This window comes from Thermobia domestica, chromosome 1 (assembly GCF_964235325.1).
Source record: "Thermobia domestica chromosome 1, izTheDome1.hap1.1, whole genome shotgun sequence".
NCBI classification, from domain to species: Eukaryota; Metazoa; Arthropoda; class Insecta; order Zygentoma; family Lepismatidae; genus Thermobia; species Thermobia domestica.
Genome location: NC_137454.1, coordinates 166,050,944 through 166,066,855, shown reverse-complemented (window position 1 = coordinate 166,066,855; position 15,912 = coordinate 166,050,944). Strand labels below are relative to the sequence as shown.

Below are 15,912 nucleotides of genomic sequence, written 5' to 3'. Positions count from 1 at the left end.
TGAATCACAAACAAAACACCCATTTCATTATATAATTCACCTAGATATAGAAATAAACTTGATTTCACTATTGTAAGTATATTTCCCGAAAAAGAAAATTTAGATTCCTCGAAATAATGATTCTGTAGAATTCAGCTTTTCCAAGATATATTTACAAGTAGTGTGTGTGTCCCTATTAGGAGTATGTATATTACTGCTAGAAAACAAACAGCATTATATAAAGGTGCAAGTATTCGTGTTTACATTTGAGGGAATGTATTACCAGCAAGGTTTGAATCTATGGCTATGCGTACTGAAAGCGAGAGAGCAAACCATGAGAATTCGTGTGAGCCCCAATGTCATACAGTTATGCTGAAAAAGCATGAATACTCCTGTTCACTTCTAATTTTCTGCACTCACTACTGTTTTAATCAAATAATTTAAAGCATATACTTTTAAGAAAAGATTTTAGATTTTGTAACATCATTATTGATACTCTGCCATTATTGACAAGTAACTGCTAGAAACTGAGAAGCTTCTATGCATCATGGTCCTCAGCTAACCTCTTCTCTTCAGATAATAATTTTCTATTTCAATACCGCCCATTACTGTTGTCTTTCGCCTCCTTTCTCTCTTTCCTTCCATCATATCTTCTAACACGTCCCTCTTGATATTGTTCCTTCTGAACCAATGTCTAAGCCACTTCATATTTTTTTTATTTTTTTTATTTTTTTATTTTTATTTATTTATTTATTTGTTCGATACGGCCAATTCTCTAAATTTTTCTCCAAACCCATATTTTGATCGACTCCAAACGTTTGTTTCGTCTTTTTTGTACAATGTCCATGTTTCTGCCCCATAGAATATAATATTCTACGTAAAACCTTTTATGAGTCTTTTTCTTAACTTTTTATTCAAGGACCCACAAAATAAACCTTTTTCCTCCCCACATAATAGACCTTCCTGAATGGATTTCACTTATGTATTGGAATAAGAAATGCGATTGTATTCAGCAATAATACGTTGAGAAGGAACTTACTACGCGAGGATTTGAAAAGAAGGTGAGAGCTCCTTTCTTTGCCGAATGACTGTATTGTCAAAACTGTTCACGAAAAAATGTTCTTTCATTCAAACTTCTTCTACAATTCAGTGAAATTATTACATTATCCAGGCTACTTTTCTTTTCATTTCTCCTCTAGCGTCTGACTATTATTCATTTTTTTTAAAGCACTGAACAAACAATCAAGGTCAAATCTATTTGGAAAGCAGCAAGGGTGTTGTAATTTGTGCTCTTAAATTAGGTGTATACAATAACCATGGAAAAATAGTCAATAGTAAATTATATGGAAAATGTAATAGTTGATAACTAGTAGTAAGCGCAATCACAACACAATGAATTGAGAATAATAAAAGACAAATGTAATTCTTCACACTGTATCGTAAAATTGTGTATTTGTGGTAATAGTACATTGTATAGTTTAGCATTTTCTTTTTAACTAATTCCTTAAAAAAAAATATGTAGTTCTATCAGGCATTAACGTGACAGCAGTAACAGAAGACTCTCTTCTCTGTACAGTATACTATTAGACAAAGTGCACATAGATCACACATAATACTGAGAGACTCGAATCACATGCCATAGTTACATGATACCTGCAATAACGATAATGTAAGTGTTCTTAAACTTTTTTTTTTAAATACTAACCCCAAATCGAAGAAGCATATGCTTAGTTAGCCTTGTACTAAATTCTGCTCAAATAGAAGAAGACGAAGAAACTAAAAAATGAACAAACGTTAAGGGGCCACGGTGGCTCAGTGATAGAGCGCTTAACTATTGTGCGTGAGGTCCCTGGTCCGATAGCCGTTCGAGTAAGTTTGTGATGGACAACATCGTTTCCTTGGGTTTTCTTAAGGTTCTCCTGTTTCCTCCCACTTTCTCATTTCACCAATTCTGCCACTTCATTTGCTTTAATCATTTTTCACTTGCTTTAATCTCTTTTAGCCTAAAGAGCATATTTGTGGTACGTTAAACTAAAACATTTCATTTTCATTTGAACAAACGTTTTCTAAGCAAGAAGAAAAAGTGTTTACTATTCAGCATTAATATACACCTTGTTTAACACTGTATTATAAAGAAAAATGATTAATAGACTAGATCTCTACGCTTATGCTATCTAGGCTAAAGGAGATGGTGATGAGAAATGAATAAGTGGGAGGAAACAGGACATCGAGGAAACTCACACACACGGCAAGGGCGCCCATCACGGGGGGCAAGGTGGGGCTCTCGCCCCCCCCCTTAGAGGAAATTGTGCTTCGGAAGATGGAAAACCCAATAGATATTTTAGAATAGTTACCGCAAAATTTGAGACTACATTTGAAATGTCACTTATACTTGCCCCTTCTTGGAAACCACAACATGGACGCCCTTGATACACGGTGTTTGTCCACCACAAAGAATAGACTAGATGCTAAGTGCTAATAAAAGCCAAGTATCTTACATTTGGATGTGAGTATTCTATTTGGAGACAAACGTAAGTGATTTGATATTTAGTGTAGTATTAACCGTCTAATATTTTCTCTGTTTCTGGGCATCATCCATGATTCAATACGCGCTAAGCGGTTGGAGTACGCGCCTGTTGCGTGGGGACTCGGGTTAGATTCCTGGTGGAAGTTCATGTGGTTCGGATCCCACGTTAAGCTGTAGGTTCACGTCTCATATAGTTTCGCTCCTGAAAGGAACGCTGAACTGAAATCAACAAATTGATACGAGGTAAGACAACCCATGAGGTTTGGATCCCACATTAAATTCTAGACTTACGTTTCATACGACCTTGAAGCTCAAAACAGATTAAACTCGATAAACGATCAATAAAAATGGTAACGGAATGCCTAGGTTTATTACGAGTACTTGTCAAGTTAGTTCCGACTACAAGATTACTCATTGCCTATATTTTCTTTGAAGTTGTTCGTTTTCCTCCAATTAGTAATATACTTTGCGAAAGAGTATATATAAGAAAACCTAATACTACGAGAAGACGAGTCCCGCAGACCACGAGATGGTTGAAAGGAATGGTTTCTGTACACGCTTCAAAAGCCGCGAACAACGACTTAAACGAAGAAGAAATGCAGCTGGCCGGCATTCAGTGAGAAGAGAACCAGGACTCTTTTCAAAATAGTATCAACGACCCTCAGTTTTCTGCAATACTTTGTCTAACTTGGCTACGTTACTCTCAACCATGTGCACGACAATACCCTTCTAATCCTCTCTGGCAATGGGATCCAGGGATTCTCTTTTTGTTAGCTAACCTTGGCAAAAGATTTAGAAAGCTGCCAAAGGTTCTTGGCCCTCAAAAGTCTGGACGACTCGCAAGCCTGCAAAATCCAAAAACACATTCGTTCTTATTTTCAAATGATGTGCTACATATCTATATCGAATTGCACTTAAGTTACAATTGGGCGCACGAGATATTTATTATAATGTTGCATATAGGTACATAGCTACTAAAACATTGATGACAACAGATATACTTGCATCCCAGTTCAAGCTACATGTTATTTTAAACTGTTATCGGGATTCTATTTTATGAAACAAGGCTAGCAACCTTGACCCTCCAATTTACGGAAGTATCTCAGTCACCGTAATTGCTCAACTCCTAACGAAATTCTAAGCTACAGTGTATATATAGTGGTGTAAATATCCTACATAACGTAATTTTAAATACGACACTATTTTAGTCCTAGAAGTTTTTATGATACATCAAAAAATTAGTAATTTGGGGAACAATTTCTTATAAATTTTTCATACGCTCTAAAGAAGTTGTTTTTATTTTCAACCAAGTTCATATATCAAATAACGTGTGGAGAAGGAATTTGTCTGGTTTAAAATACATAGATTAGATACTAGCTTTAGATAAAAACTCAACTGATGGTTCGGATACCATAACAACCTCAATGATGAAAATAAATTCCATTTAATCATTCGTTAACGAATGTTTTCTAAATATGACCAAAAACAGTCATTTGGTTGGGATAGCAGTTAGGGATGTGAAATCTGGGATAGGAGACATGGATACTGTCAAATGATGTCTAATGTATTAAGCAGAATCGTACGCCTAATACGATAGGTCTTAGGTTAAACGTATTAATTGGGTATCAGCGATAAGTGTCGTTGTACTTTTTATTTATTTTATAGATACAACTGAAAACTATTTCATAATGTAAACAATTATTAACGAAACAAGGGAAAGAACTTAAGAAAGGAAGTATGCCAGAGTCCATATTTAAAGAATCATTCCAGTATTCGCTGACGAACAGAGGAAAATCTTAGAAAAACATAAAGGTGGCCATCGGCGGGACAGATCTCTCGATTGTGAAGCGAAAACGCAACGTGTCACATCCGACAGCTCGGCTTTTTATGAATGAGCACAAAAATGTACGATATTATTTCAATACTAAAATGCTATTCTAAAATAACACTGAATTACTAAAACTTAATAGCAGCAACATTTGAAGCAGTAGCGCGATTGAATTATTCTATTTTTCGCATTTAAAGTTACTTGTACTCATATCGACAGAGACGAGTAGACACTTTTTAGTTTGTCACGATTGATATAGGCAAAATCCTAAAAGTTGTAAAAGAATCTATTTGTAGGTAGACTTTAATCAAACGTATACTTAGGAACTCGCTCTTGCTTATACTCTATATAATTACAGTACGCGCTTTTGGCGCAAGAGACCTAATGGCGATTCCCAGTCATGTGGTTCGGATTCCATGTTAATCTCATGTGGTTCGGATACCACGTTTACCTGTCGGTTCATGTCTCTTACAGCCTCGGTGCTGAACGGGACGCTAAACTCCAAATCAACCAAGCAACCAAACTTATAGGAAGTGTCAGTAGTTTTCTATAAGAAATGTAACCTTAAATTCGATTCTCGAGCATGATTCGAATAAGACTTCCAAAAATATACACTTTTAAGGTAGTCAATTTCACAAAATAGATTCATAGATATTTTTATAATTCATTCAGATATATTCAGAGGAAGAAGAAGAAAAGGGAAACTGATAACCTAAATGTCAGATATTACTAAGTTCTTCTTGTATTATATTCGAAGAATATAAGATTTTGCTAATTGTCAACACTTGAAATATATCAGTTGAATGAAACATCGTAATGAATGGCTCTTGATTGAATTATACAGGATGTACTCAATTACTCTTGGTGACAATGCACGCTCAAACAACTTACAAATGTAACATTTAGGACTTTTTTTTTTAAGTCTCTGGTAATCGTACTGCAATACTTACGTTCCAAAATTATATTTTACTGTCCATTCGAAAACTTTAAAAGAAATGATGCTTAAGGATAAACTACTTTATAAAACAAGGTTTGCTTTATGGCACGTTACTGAGCAAATTAAAAAAAATAAATAAAAAAAAAAATGACTGAAGTGTAGCATTGGAGCAACCAACCTTAGTCATTAGATGACACGATCCAAAGCAACCGAATTAAAAACTTGCCATTAAGTCATTAAAGCAAAACAAGATGAAGAACAGAAATCCTACCTCCACCATTAGGCACGGCATGTGTTCATGTAGATGATGGCTGTTGCACACGGGAGTTGCTCTAATAAACCGGAAAAAAACTATTGCTTGCCAAAGTTCACTGGCAGGGACACGAGTTGAGTGACCACACAATGTATAATTCTTTTTGCATTCATGTATTCAGCACATAAAAGCAGAAAATCGAACATTGCCAATTCGGATCACGATGCAACAGTAGGTGGATACTAATCTAGTTAGGAGGAAATATTTTGTCTGGAAGTTGCTTCACTGTGCTCAATGCGGTTTCCTGTTTAGATAATCTAAACAGCGAAAATACATATAATAATATTGTAACATGTAGCTCACATGCATAAACAACGTCAAAGGGAAATATCATTTCTAAGGTTTCTAATGTGACCCATGTTGACCTATATACTTTTAGATTGCAACGATTCACAAGAAAACTGAAACTACATGTTAATGGATACATAGTAGTTATTCAAAAAAGGGAAAAGTTTCAACGAACTTTAACTGACAAACATTTGCCATTTGAACAGAACTTAGTGTCCGATATCTTTTCCAATGAGTTGTATTTTGATTTATCTGCAATTATATTAGTTGAATTTAATTGCACGCTAAATAATAATTTTAGGCGAAAGCTTTCTCCGATTCCTTCCCCGTTCCTTACTCTTGCATAAAGTAATAAATGATGAAACATAAGAGTATACGCATAAATAAATTGCGTTAAGTGATCAAAGAAAGATATACTTGATCCTATCCAGCCCAAATTACCTAGAATCTACTGTTAGTACTTTCGTAATGAAACGAATATGAGAGAAACGAACTAGCCTCAAGTATTTCGTTCAGAACTACCTATACTTTAAAAGAACAATGGAACGGAATGAAAGATTTGGAAACATTAATCAGCGTATATACTTCTAGGCAGAAAGTGTGTTATTTTCAGCAAATCTATTTACCTTCTATTATTCATTAACTGTTCTGCTGTTTCCAGTATAATGTCATAATAATGACCAGATGTTACCCAGAATGTTTAAGATATGATTTTTTTTAATAGTGTGTCACGTGTATACGACGTGAAGAAATTCTGTTTGTATGGCATGAAATTTTCTCAATTAATAAAGAAATTGAAGGTGATCGATTTGTACCACTTCAGGTTTTTAGTAGAGAGATAGAATGTATTTTTGGGATGCTTAAGTTGATTGCAGAAAATCACTTCTCGTTATTATCATCTTTGTTCTATTGTGACCAACATAAAAACCGAAAGTGATTGCTTTTTGCCACTTCCGGTTTCTTATAATCCTAAACTTATTATTTAAAAAGAAACTCTCTTGCTCTCTCTCTCTCTCATCCTTTTTGTTCTACGTAAGTTAATATTGAAACCGGAAATTGTTGTTGATTTCTATCATCTTTGGTTTTAATAAAGAAGGATAGAGACGAAATATATTCTTGGAAGACTTAACTGATTGCAGACATTATCTACTATCTACTACCTTTCTTTTGAGATTTTTTTGACTCCCAGACACCACACACGGACAGACAAGGTAAATATACAAGAGTTGCTAAACCAAACTCACTAAAATTCAATTGAAGGAAGGAGGTATTTACTTTAATTTCACCAAACTTTTATTTTGCCTATTTCGCTCTATTAGTTATATTATGTATCAACTTGCAAGAAAGCTGCATAATACGTATCTTGTATATGTGTATCTTGAAAGCAGAATTATGCTTATTCTTCTCTTCTCTTAGTTTTTGTTTACTTATTGGTTTTTGTTGTCAAAATCAGGATGCGACAATTTATAGATTTCTTGTTTCAATACAGGTTTCTATCAGTTCCAAGATATTTAAGGATTACAAGAACTACCTTATATTCATATCAAGTTCAAGCTTCATCCCGATACGTGGAACGAATGTTGCAGCGAGAAATGTGATCGAGTTACTACAGTTAAGAAAAACTTCGACAAAATACAGTCAACTAATTAAACACGCACTCAAATTGTGAAAAAAATACCAAACCAACTGAATTTGATTCGCACGCTTTAAATGTGCCCTATTACATCTGTAAAAATAAAAGTATTGCTTCAGATGTTATTATCAATCGACAACTTGAAGAAATATCTTATCATGAGCAATCTCAGTTAAGAATTCCCATGTGATGGACTATCAAAAGGTTTTAATAATAATTTATCTACTCATTCGAAAGCGATCATTAATTTCTCTCCTCCAACTGTTATGCTGTCGCGTATTGTGATCCTATGTTGTGTATAATTTATGCATTAGACGTACATTACAGAATTCCATGTTTCTTTCTTTTAAAAAAAGAAAGAAAAGAAAAAAACTCTCTACAAACAACGACCGGGATGACTATACTTAGATGTATTATTTTAATATTACTCATGACTTAATTTTAGTTTTTCTGTCACTGAATGTTTATCTTCATAATTTCAAGTTAGGCTTTGGTGGCAATTTTTTAAATTCCAGCTGTGTATCTGCCTGCCTGTTTACTGTTCACGTTTTGAATGCCTAAATATCCGGTCTCTGATCGTAATATATTCCAAAGTACACGATTGAAAATCAGACAGTGTTCATTGAATACGCATAAAACATCAAAGATACAATCTACATGCAGCGCATATATATTACAAATAAATAAATTATGCCAGCATAACGTAAGAATAGCGAAAAATATCCGGCTACCGAATACTTTTATTACCCATATATTTTTCATGCTGCATTTGTTGATAATAGTGCCTTTATACTTCACAATAACGTTCACTTGAGCATATCAAGTATAAGCAGCAACTGTATCTATACCTTATACATTCGCATTTGTACACGTCGTATCCTCCTACATCATTACCATACCCATTTGACAACTTCCATTGTTGGTATTTCTAGTATTAAGTGTTTGACTGTATTCTGTTTAGTAATAATAAAAAATAAATGGAGTTTTGATTTGATTTTGAGTTTAACACCCCTTTCAGCAGCAAGGCTATATGAGACGGGATCTACTAATTAACATGGAGTCCGAACTACATGAGGTCCCGCGGGGAACCAAACCCGAGTCTCCCACGCCAAAGGCGCGTACGCTAACCGCTTAGCCACGTGGGAGCTCAAATAAATAAATAAATAAATAAATAAATAAATAAATAAATGGACTTTGAAATTACAGGACTCATAAAGATTCTGTTTGAAGTCGAAACAGGTATGCTGTCCAAGTTGCAATATATGTTCTGATTAAATAACATAGTTACTACCTTACTTTTATTACTGTTATGTTTTATAAGATTTATATATCTGTATAACGGGTTTTTGTCATTTACTCATCATCCTCAATTCATTTTTACAAACATGATGAAATATGTAGTACAAGCAACGTGCAAAATTACGATTTACTTAAAAAGGATAAAGGCAACAGAAAAAATTCGAAATTTGGGTATGGAGAAGAAGAGAGAAAATATAGCTGAGTAGAACGATAAACGAATGTGGAAATTGTTAGTATAAGTACAGGAAAGAAGAGCAAATCTGGAAACAGTTAAGAGCAGAAAACCTCTAGGATTATTTGAGATAGAGGGTATAGTAGAAAGCAAAAGCGGGAGGGAAAGAACACTGTACTTTATGGATGATACTTAAGAGAAGAGTTCTTAATAAATAAATATATAAATCAGTTAAAGACTGTGGTGAATAACAACTTCTTAGTTTGCAGAAAGTGACCTATCACAGTGACGACTTAATACATATGCTATTATGAAGATATCAGAAAACAATGCTCAGAAAAAAATCTGGATAATCATCTTAAAGTAAAAGAAAACAAAACAAAAAGAAAAAAAACAGAAAAATAAGCTGAATTTTACGCATACCAGTTTAAATTCTATTACATGATACCGTTGAAACAGCTAAATTAGTCATTGTGGAAATATTTGAAATTACAAAACACACACACACACACACACGATAAACATGCTATTGATCAACATGCATGAGATAACTAAGTATGTTTAGTTCCCGTATTTGTCTTGTGTAACATATTTTCCAAGTATCTGAACACAAAGGAAAGAAGGAGCATAGGCATCAAAATGAATAAATAAAACTTACGTTCCACTCCAGCTGATTTAGCAAGTACATCTCGCTGCAGACTTTCCATCTCATATCGTAACTTCCTAGCCTCTTCATTCCTTTCTGTCAATTGATTATTCACTTCTGTCAGTCTCTCCTGGAACCTCGCCTCTTGGTTCAAGAGGTTCCGCCTGCAATGACAGCAATGAATGAAGCAAAACAATATATCAAAACAAGTATGATATTCTAAAACATACATACTATAATAATAATTCTAGGAATAATCATTGGGATATTAGATAGATAAACTTGGACTTAAACAGCATTGGAACTGTCAATATTGATCTCAGTGAACTGATCTCACTATTGATCTCAACTATGGATTGGACACTAACATGTGTTGTTTTCAATTAATTTTATATATCATCCTCTTCATCGACTCATCACCCCCATGTCAATGAGGGATGAATGTGAACTTAAGCAAGCATCAAGACTATTACTATTCATCTCAGCGACCCCGAAAAGTATGAATTAGACACTATAGTATTGGTCACTTTCGATTACATTTACACGTCACCCCTTTGCACTTCACTTCTCATTCTCAACTCTTTCCACCTGTCAATAATGTGATTAAAGCCAAAGTTAGGTCATGGTCCACTCATGTACCAAAAACAGTAGATCGGAGCAGGAACAATTGCCTGCCAAACATCATAATATTCATTTTATATTATATATATATATGCTTTGTGTATATAATGCTCTCTTGCCCTCTTCTTAAAATAGAATTTTCAAAAACGCTGAAACATGTTCCTTTAAGTAGGAGTTTGTATGTCCAGTTTGTATTTTTTTTTTCTTTTCAACTTGACGGATTAATGAGATACTTTATTGCCGTACTGGCACAATTTTTGAACCTCTTTACCCCCTTTAGGATAAGCCTTTCCGGGAGACAAATGTGATAACAAAAACCTAATTTAGACCAGAATTATGTACTAAAAATTATCCAAATCGGTTTAGCGATGGAGGAGGAGTAAATCTTCAAAGTCTCTACAATTCATTATACTGTACATATTTGAATTTTTTTTTTTTTAAATCATTCACCAAATGTTACATGTAGAAAAATTGTATTATGCGGAGCAGAAACGTGAATTAAATGCAACGAAAATTGATTAGTGATCAAGACATGCGTATGGAAGAATGACGAAAATTAGCTAGGTCGAAAGAAGAATCAACGAAGAATTTTTAAGAATATTAGAGAAGAACGGGAGAAAAAAACAATATTGGACGTCTTTTTTTTACATAAAAAGAAAGAAACTGGTACGCGGATTGTGTATAAAGAAATTGTAATATAAGAGACATGATAGTAAAAGAGAAGATAGTGAGAGAAAAACATTACAACTGATTAAGCCTACTTCTATGCGACGATGAAAATGTTAGCTGAGGACCGTAAAGGTAAAGGAGTTTCTCAATTTCAGATAGTACCTGACATTGATGGTAAAATATCTATTATTATTATTATTATTATTATTATTATTATTATTATTATTATATTATGTGTTCATTAAATTGGACTGGTTAAGAAGTATGTGGGTGGGTACATAATATGAAACTGGGGAGTGAGTTATAACAATTCCAATCGAACTTTTGTGAAAATCAGCTGTGTATTACTTAAACCATATTAGAACTAATTTGTTAGATGAACATAGATAGAGAAAATGAACATAGAACACTTCAAAACAAAACGACAAAAGAGAATTAAAGACTGGTATATTTTATACATAGCAAAACATAACGTACGCAGTTCTATATTAACAGGGTTAAGAATCAAGTCGATATCTGCTTTGGTGATTCGATTTTTATCTCCTAAATACGATATATTAAACACAATAGGATTATTTTGGAAACCTCCTAAAAGTCGATTTAATCCATTTAAATATCTAATCCAATTAGTACTTTTTAAAAAAATAACTTTCGAGACTTCCTATACTAAACGAAGACTCTTAAAAGCAGTTTTATCAATTATTTGAGGCTCAGACTCTTAATAACAATGACCAGTGGCGTATTTACGATTTTGTTTCGGGGGGGCTTTGCTATCTTTCGGAGGGGGGCTTTGCCTGAAAATGTGAAAATTCTGCAAGATATTTCATACTTTACTAAGTAAGATTTCGGGGGGGAGCTTAAGCCCGGAAGCCGCCCCCCTAAATACGCCACTGACAATGACGAATCTTCCGGCTTGCATAGTCGAATGTCTTGAGGCACTAAGTTGTTGATTACAAGACATGTAAGTCGCAGGTACGAATCTTACGTTCATCGTAACTTTAAATTTCACATTATTTTCCTTGGTTAGTTTAAATATTCTTCTGTATACAGGGGACAACCATGGCACGTAAGGCTTAGGCTGTTATTTCATTTATAATATCAGATTAACTGCACTCCATGGGACTGTTTACGAATAAGGTCCTACTCAGTGTCTTACTGGCTACCATGCATGCCATCGGTATGCGAGGTCCCGGGTTCGATTTCCTGTATGAGAGTATTCAGATGCTTTATAGCGGTTTAGATCAGATTTTAAACAGGTCCCATCCTATATAGCCTTGCTGCTGACGAGGGACATAAACGTAAATATAAATAGTTTACGTATGGCATCAGTTTTAAAGTAACAAGGGACGAAGGGATTTCTTAAAAATGGGGGTAGCATTTCTCGTTCGAAAGAAATTTAAAAAAAAAAAATGAAATCTTTAAGTTTTATGTCCCACGTATATGCCGGCTAGGCTAAAGGAGACGGTGATGATGAGAAATGAGTGAAATGGTGGAATGAAGAAAGTGGGAGGAAACGGGAGTACCCCGAGAAAACCTACGAGCACGGTGTTTGTCCACCACAGTCCACACGGCGCGAGCTGGGATCGAACCAGGGACCCCAAGTACCGGAGGTGAACCACCGCGCCTCCCGAAAGAAATTTTAGAATGCAACGAGATAAATAAATAGTCTTATTATTCATGACGCATAGTCTGTTATTATTTTAATAACATGACGCATTGGAAGATAAGATACGAGAAATAGTATCACAAAATAGCAGAAGCAACCAATCCAAAGCGTCATGGAAAAAATTTTATTTGTCCAATATCATTAAAGTACAAATTAAGAGAATGTTCAAATAGCCTACTATGTTGTTTATAGCCGAGTAGTTAGTGCAGGCGGGCACCCAGAAATTTTTGTTGGAGGAGTCCAAGCTTTTGGGAAGAGGGTCCATATTACAAGCCACTACATCTGTGTAGTATTGAACGGGTTTTATTCTGCACTCAAAAATACGATAAGTTGTTGTAAAATATGTTCACCTATAGGCCTACAGCATTCTCAAAAAAAATATGATAGAACTAGATTGTTTTTATGAGAAAGAAAAAAATGAAATCTTTAAGTTTTACGTCCCACGGTTATGCCGGTTAGACTAAAGGAGACGGTAATGATGAGAAATGAGTGAAATGGAGGAATGAAGAAAGTGGGAGGAAACGGGAGAGCACCAAGAAAATCCACGAGCACGGTGTTTGTCCACCACAAAGTCCACACGGCGCTAGCTGAGATCGAACCAGGGACCCCAAGTACCGGAGGTGAACGCTCTACCACTGAGCAACGGCGCCCCCTCATAAGAGAAAAAGTACAGATGAAGTATAAGATCAAATTTTCTTGCTACATCAATCATTTCCGTATTAAACAAGTGTAGTTTTATTGAGAGAGTGTACAAATGTAGGTAGACCCTCGTGAGCTAGCCCCTGAGTTTACACGTGTCTTTCGTGCACATGGTTTCCCATTCGATTCCCAGTAGAGTACAGATTTTTCGGTTCGGCATTATGAGGCGATAAGGGAACCCCTGAAGTAATAAATACCGGACTTCAATGTAGAAAGTCCGAAATAATGGTGATGGAAATTCAGTTGAACGTGCGCCATCCAGCTGCCCATATTGCTTTGTGTGTTGTAGCACCAGGGAGTTTAGTTCAAACATCAACCGTGAATACATTTGCCTTTTGTGGTCCATCAAATAAATGATACTGCTATCCGGAAACAACTCTTATCTTAGAAATGGTGTCAATGACCGTTCTATCTTATCAAATATTTAAACTTTTTAAGGTGCATTTGAAACTAGTGCAATGCTTGGGAAAGAAAACAATAAATACGGTATATACATTACATCCTCCGTTAGCCCCATAGAATGTTGCGACAGGCACCTCCGTAGGGTGTATACCACATGACTCACAATATGACTTACTCACTCCTTTGTACTTTTTTTTTCTTATGAAATGAATGCATGAGTCAGCTGGATGAAGAATACCACAATGTAATAATTATCACCCGCTGATTGTTTACGATGTTTCTTTTTAACTATTATGTATATATTTTGCTCAGAAATTGAGTAGTTTTCCTGAATATACAGTAGATGAAGCGACATCTTTCTAAGACCAGTTCTACTAGGAAAACTAACTGTAGTCTATCTGGAATAATCGCATTCCTAACTTATTTCGTAAATTTTACAGCTTTCTATAAACATGTATTTGATCAACGAACTCCTATATACTATGTGACTGATAATAAAATTTCACTAAAAGCCACAGAGATAGAAAGTACAAATAATGTAGGTAGGCCCTATAAACCAGCAGTGTAGCCAGCAAGCTGTTTTAGTGAGGATGACTTTTTTTTCTAGAGGCCGAGCATTTTACATACTTCAAGCAAACAAAAAGTGCTAATTATTAACTACAATAAAATTAACATTTCGCTGTCTGGCAAAGTTTAGTATTGTGAAAATTATAGTATATTACAGTAAGTGAACTGTGCACAGAAACGATATTTTTCTATTATAAAATGAAATACTGTATTTCAGTTTAACGTCCCACGAGTATGCCCGTCAGGCTAAGGGAGGCGGATGATTTAAGGCAAGCGAATAATGGAAAAGTTGGTGGAATGAAAATGGTGGATGAAATGGGAGTACCCCTAGAAAACCCACATACACGATGTTATTTGTTACAACTTACTTGACCGGAGATCGAACCGTGGACTCCGTGCACCAGAGGTAAGCGTTCTACCACTGAGCCACTCTATTTTTCTATTCTAAAAGTTGCTGGTGTGAATAACAACACTTCTCAAGGACCGAGTATTCAAATTACTCGAATAAAGTGACTGATAAGTGTTACTTTTAACTCAGTTTACAAGATGGCAATTGAAAAGACAAGTAATCAATACAAACCACGTGGAAGAAAGTGAGAATATTCCTTATTCAAAGTGCAACTTTTATTTAATAATATTTGCACGATGCAGCAGTAAAGAGAAACACTATTCGAATCATATTTTAATTCCAACATCTTTTCCGTGACTGAAGTATTTAGGAATTATTGGCCATTATAATTTAGATAATATAGATATCTTCACGGAGCCAAACCTGCAACTAAATTTTATGCAAACATAAAAAAACATAACTTTCTAAATTTAAATATTCAAGGATCTGTACAACATTATGTTTAATGACAGCAATAATATAAATTATAGGTAAGTTAATTTAACAAGTACAATCATTGTAATTCGCAACATGATACCAAAGAAATAGAAAGTAAAATAAACCCACTTTAACCTTGAAAAAAACTAAAAAGAAAGCAAAACAAACTTCAAAATATTTTCCTTTTCGGTCTTTCGTACCTTGCGCTTGCGGCAAGGTCAGAAACGAAACTCAATTCGTGCGATTTGATTACACAATAACCACATTCAATAGAATACGGATACAACCGTATGAGTAATACGGAAGAAAACCACACCAAAACATGCTATTTGTTATTAACTGAGTCAGTGTATTTTCAACGGAATGCTGGCTGACTATTACAGTTAATTCGATATTATCAGGAAATGGTATCAGTTTTTTTTTAACTACTTCTCTTGAAATTAAAAAGTATTGTACTCGTACTTATATATGTACACTCATATCCAAAATTATTGTCGCATGTCTATAAATATGTTGTTGTAGGAATATAATTTGATAACGAATTCGCCCGGTATTTCTTATAATGTTAGTATGTGTATAATAGGCAAAGACATGTATGTGGCAAATTTCATGTCAAAAGAGCAGTAAATAAAAACAATAAAACGAAAATAAAACTTTCTTGTCCATTTAGCAACATTTGTTTTATTCATTCTAATTTTCATATTTATAATTCTTTTCCTATGAAATTTACCACAAATATACATTTCTCGATTATACACATAGTATCAGTATTAAACGTTCCCTGCAAAATCATTATCAAATTATATTCTTACAAGAAGACAGTTATAGATATGCGACAAT

At 34.5% G+C, this 15,912-nt stretch overlaps 1 protein-coding gene across 3 annotated transcripts in view; it reads right to left on the bottom strand.

Annotated features, from left to right (window-relative positions):
* LOC145690704 (uncharacterized) overlaps positions 1-15,912 on the bottom strand; it is a 430,408-nt gene that overhangs the window by 76,500 nt on the left and 337,996 nt on the right. For all 3 annotated transcript variants that reach the window (XM_081765884.1, XM_081765876.1, XM_081765867.1), the window contains exon 6: positions 9,635-9,786. In XM_081765884.1, coding sequence (XP_081622010.1) covers positions 9,635-9,786 — 152 coding nt within the window. The remainder of the gene's footprint in view (positions 1-9,634; positions 9,787-15,912) is intronic.